Below are 4,030 nucleotides of genomic sequence, written 5' to 3'. Positions count from 1 at the left end.
TCGATATATCTCCATCAATCGATCATTGTAACAAGTATACAAGAACTCTCCTTAATGATCTATATGAACAGAATGTCATGAAGATCAATTCTATGACCAAAACATCAATTAGTGTTGAACGGTTAAGGCACCATAACAAGTGCGTGAATCACATTAACTGTTCCTTCTACATCTTATTTCAATAGAATTGTTGCTGGCAGTGTGAACTGAGAAGGTAAGAAATGGTTTACCAAAACTCGTCTTTAAATTTTCTTTAACCCACCATTGGGTTCATACTTCATACCCATTTCCCACTCTTTGATTTTGCACACTTTATAGCATTAGTCACATTTTTAATTTAGTTCTACTGTAATGCTTTGCCAAAACTAGAATGACTTCATTTTTCTAAACTGAAAATTCTAGTAAGAAATTTATGCAACTATGTTGGATATACTAGACCAATAACAACTTTAAATTAATAGAAGCTTATCATAAATAACTGTATTAATTAATGTTGCAATTGGCCTAATATAGTCAGCTTGTGCTTTAATTTCATGCAAGAATTTCTCTTCCAAGGGATTCTGAAATCATAAAGAGCTGTCTTTTTCTATGTCATGTAAACTCTAAACAAAACTAAGGTTTGCAAAGTTGTTCTGATGAGGGCAATGCAAATTATTTAATTTCCATGGATACACAATTACATATCATGCATAAAACTTATAAAAAGTCTAGAGATGAAACATTAGGTACAGAAAACTTAAAAGCATTCAATACACAATGAGATAATGATACAACTCATGGAGATGGAGGCCAGAACATTTCAGCATCTTCGATTCCTTGGTAAAACCTGAACTCGAGCTCCTCTAGCCTTCCTTCGTCATCCCACATCTCATCATCGATGTCACTTTCGTCATCATAGTATCCATTCATGTCACCAGCCACAAAGTCCCAGGTCAGATACTCAGAGGACTCTGAGAAATCTTCCCACTCATCCTTCTCATAAAAGTCTGTAACAAAAGGCTCATAAACCTTCAATCTCGGAAAATTCTGCTCCACTGAGATGTTTTCAAGTTGAACACCCCAACATCCCCTTAGATCCAAAAACTCAAGCTTATGACAGTTCGAAAGAATTTTAAGAACACCTGTTGTCTTGATAAGATGGTAAGTCATTTCAAGATGCTTGAGGTTAGTCATAGTGGAAGCAATGGCATTTGCTTCATCATCTTCATAGTTCTTGCCTGCAGTATCTAATGGATGCATGTTCCGACACAAACCTTCTAGCAATTTGCAATTATTGCCAATCGTCTCTAGTGCACGGGCACCAATGTTAGTGCAATAGCTCACATCTAAGAAAGAAAGCATAGAAAGCCTTCTGGTAAATTGTTCCACTATAGAATCATTAATATTGCATCTTGACAATCGCAAAGTTTCGAGGGAGGGAGCACTGTCAAAAGAGTAAAAGGACACCACATAAGAAAGATAGCAAATAAAACACAAACCCAGCTAACACCACCTGAACTAATTCTAATACTACATCAATTTGATTTCCTAGTCCGAGATGTATTACAGAGATAATGTCAGCATATGTGAATAAAGACACTAGTCATTTAATTTAATGTGATTCTGTTTGAATTATATCCTACTTATAGCAATGAGCATAAAAATCAATGAATTATTTGACCATAAGACTTCCTCCAAACTGCAGTAAACATAAAATGACGAATCTCATCAACTGAAACTGTGATATTGTGCTTACTTTTCAGCAATGAAAATGAACATCCTCTCAGTTTGGATACACGAAACACAGAGCTTCCGAAGGGATCCTGAGCTTCTTGTGATCAGCATCTCAAGCAACGGGTCAAGTTTGTCAGGCTCACAACAGCTGCTCCACTCATCAATGTCAATCTCTTGCCAGCAGTAAGGTCCAGCTACTAAATCAGCCCATGATTTACATACACTGGGCACAATTGTCAGTCTTTCCTGGACGGAAAGATGGGTAAAGATCACCCCTAGTGCGTCCGGTATTAATTCATCCCAACTCCGAAAATCAGATGCTACTTCCATACTCTCTGCAAAAGAAGGAAATTGTGCTTTGTTAAGTTTCTCTCTACTTAGGAATCAATAACTATATGAATCTTCATATAGGAAAAGGAACTCCTCGTCTTACAAAAAATCAAAACATATAGCATATTAAATGACGGGATGCAATAGTCTTCAAAACATATGTCACAACCACACAGCATGAATAGTTCAAAAAAAGGATTCTTCAAATAAATGGTAAAGGTATTTCTTTTGGAAAGGGTTAGAAAAGATAGATTAATCGATATTTAGATTATTTTTTCCAGAAATGGAATCAAACGTGACAAATCTAGGATAGTAAATTTTGCAACTTTACTAGTTCATCTCACAAAAACACAATCTACACGAGGTTGGGGGAACAAAAATGGCAAAGCATTTTTCCATACAAAGCTAAAGAAGCTTAGGAGAATGCTAACAGTTTTATGCAGTCCAAGTCATTCAGAAACAAACCCAACACTTCAGACAATCGCTAACAATAATTGAAAGAACAAAAAGGTTCATCAAAAACTAAAGGGATGAACATTTCTCAGATTAAAAATTCAATTTTGTCCACTTATCTAAGCTCAAATACCTGAATCAATAAACAAAAGGGGTTAAAGTTATTTACCAGTCCAAAAATAAAAATGTTCATCAGAGTTTCTTCTAGAACCTGAATTATATATAAGCATTCACAGGAAAATCCACCAGATGCACTGAGAGAAAGAGAGATAAAAGAAATAAAAAGGAAAAGGGGTAAAGCAAGAACACGAGAATCCTTCACCCACCAACAACAACCCAAAACTTGAACACAAGAAAGAGGAACCGAACAAGAGTAAAGACACAAAAGCAAAACAAGGTACGTGTAGTGTAGAGAGTAAAAGAAGCAAAAAACACGGCATGAAGTTGCAAGTAGATAAGTACTTACTTGGAAGAAGAAGGAAAAACAAGCAAATGAGGAGAAGCACAAAATATGGTTATTCCATTGCAATACTGAAACTGTGAAAATTGACTGGGCTAGCCGGTTTATAAATTAAAATGAGAGGGCAACATCAAATTTTATCATTAAACTTATTTCAAATCTTCAATTCTATAAAAATCTAATAATTTAAATTAGTAAGTAAATCTAAAGTATTGAATTTTCTTAGAATTGATAGATAGAATATGAAGTAAGTTTAAAATTTTACTCTTCGAATTATATCATCTCCCTTAATAATTTGTAGGAGTAAATATTTTTTTATAATGTAATAAATGTTATATTAAAAAAAGTATTAAGTTATAAATATTTTTTATTCAATGATGAATGTGGTATCAAAATATATAATAAATGTTATTAAAAAATATATAAATAGTTAAATAAAATATATTTATACTATATATAAAGCCAAAACTTGAAATAATTACCACCATGATTATATTTTCCTATTTTGCCCTTAATATTTTTTTCTATACTAAGTGTTTATACTTCTATACTATATATAATGTCAAAACTTGAAATAACTATCACCATGATTGTATTTTTCTATTTTGTCCTTAATATTTTTTATTTGTAAAATAAAACCATATAATCCTAGATAACTATAATTAATGCACCTTACTTTAAGTTGGATATTATAATAAATACAAAAATTATAACATGAAGTACATCCAATAAAAAATATTATAATTTTCTAAAATAAAAAATATATAAATTTAATACTTCATATAAGAATACAGATCAACACATACACATGAAGTGTCCATTGTCATGCTAGTTTTTATAATGAAGCAATAAACATAAGTCTACAAATCAAATATACAACCGGTTAATAATTCAAATATATAGACTGAAAAATTATATAAATTTGTTAAATCATTCATTTTTATTATTTTTTGAATAGTTAATGATAACAAAATATAAATGATAGATAATATATAAATAATGCATAAATCTTTTCTCATATTTTAGTTAAAAATTTAATAATTAATTATTTTTCTAACCAATCATAAACAGTGG

General features: G+C 31.5%; 1 protein-coding gene across 4 annotated transcripts; it reads right to left on the bottom strand.

The window, feature by feature from the left end:
* Nucleotides 1-627: 627 nt before the first annotated feature.
* On the bottom strand, nucleotides 628-3,052 carry LOC109339738 (F-box protein FBW2-like). Of its 4 annotated transcripts, none has more exons than XM_019577244.1 (3): nucleotides 2,963-3,052; nucleotides 1,736-2,048; nucleotides 628-1,423 (listed from the first exon to the last, which is right to left on the bottom strand). In XM_019577244.1, the coding sequence occupies exons 2-3, from the start codon at nucleotides 2,041-2,043 to the stop codon at nucleotides 775-777; spliced, it is 957 nt and encodes a 318-aa protein (XP_019432789.1). In that variant the 5' UTR covers nucleotides 2,044-2,048; nucleotides 2,963-3,052; the 3' UTR covers nucleotides 628-774. The 4 variants fall into 4 exon arrangements, with proteins under 4 accessions (XP_019432789.1, XP_019432787.1, XP_019432788.1 ...); XM_019577242.1 differs by lacking the exon at nucleotides 2,963-3,052 and adding an exon at nucleotides 2,666-2,947; XM_019577243.1 differs by lacking the exon at nucleotides 2,963-3,052 and adding an exon at nucleotides 2,708-2,947.
* Between the last annotated feature and the right edge of the window lie 978 nt (nucleotides 3,053-4,030).

This window comes from Lupinus angustifolius, unplaced genomic scaffold (assembly GCF_001865875.1).
Source record: "Lupinus angustifolius cultivar Tanjil unplaced genomic scaffold, LupAngTanjil_v1.0 Scaffold_94_13, whole genome shotgun sequence".
In the NCBI taxonomy this organism is placed as follows: Eukaryota; Viridiplantae; Streptophyta; class Magnoliopsida; order Fabales; family Fabaceae; genus Lupinus; species Lupinus angustifolius.
Note: the sequence above shows the minus strand (reverse complement) of the source record. Positions and strands in the feature narration are given on the sequence as shown.

Excerpts from the sequence above, each read along its gene's own strand:
- LOC109339738 (XM_019577242.1), bottom strand. The coding sequence starts at position 2,726 with ATGCTTATATATAATTCAGGTTCTAGAAGAAACTCTGATGAACATTTT. Across the intron at positions 2,049-2,665 it reads ACATTTTTATTTTTGGACTG|AGAGTATGGAAGTAGCATCT; the intron begins GTAAATAACTTT and ends CTTCTTTTGCAG. Across the intron at positions 1,424-1,735 it reads TTCATTTTCATTGCTGAAAA|TGCTCCCTCCCTCGAAACTT; the intron begins GTAAGCACAATA and ends CTCTTTTGACAG.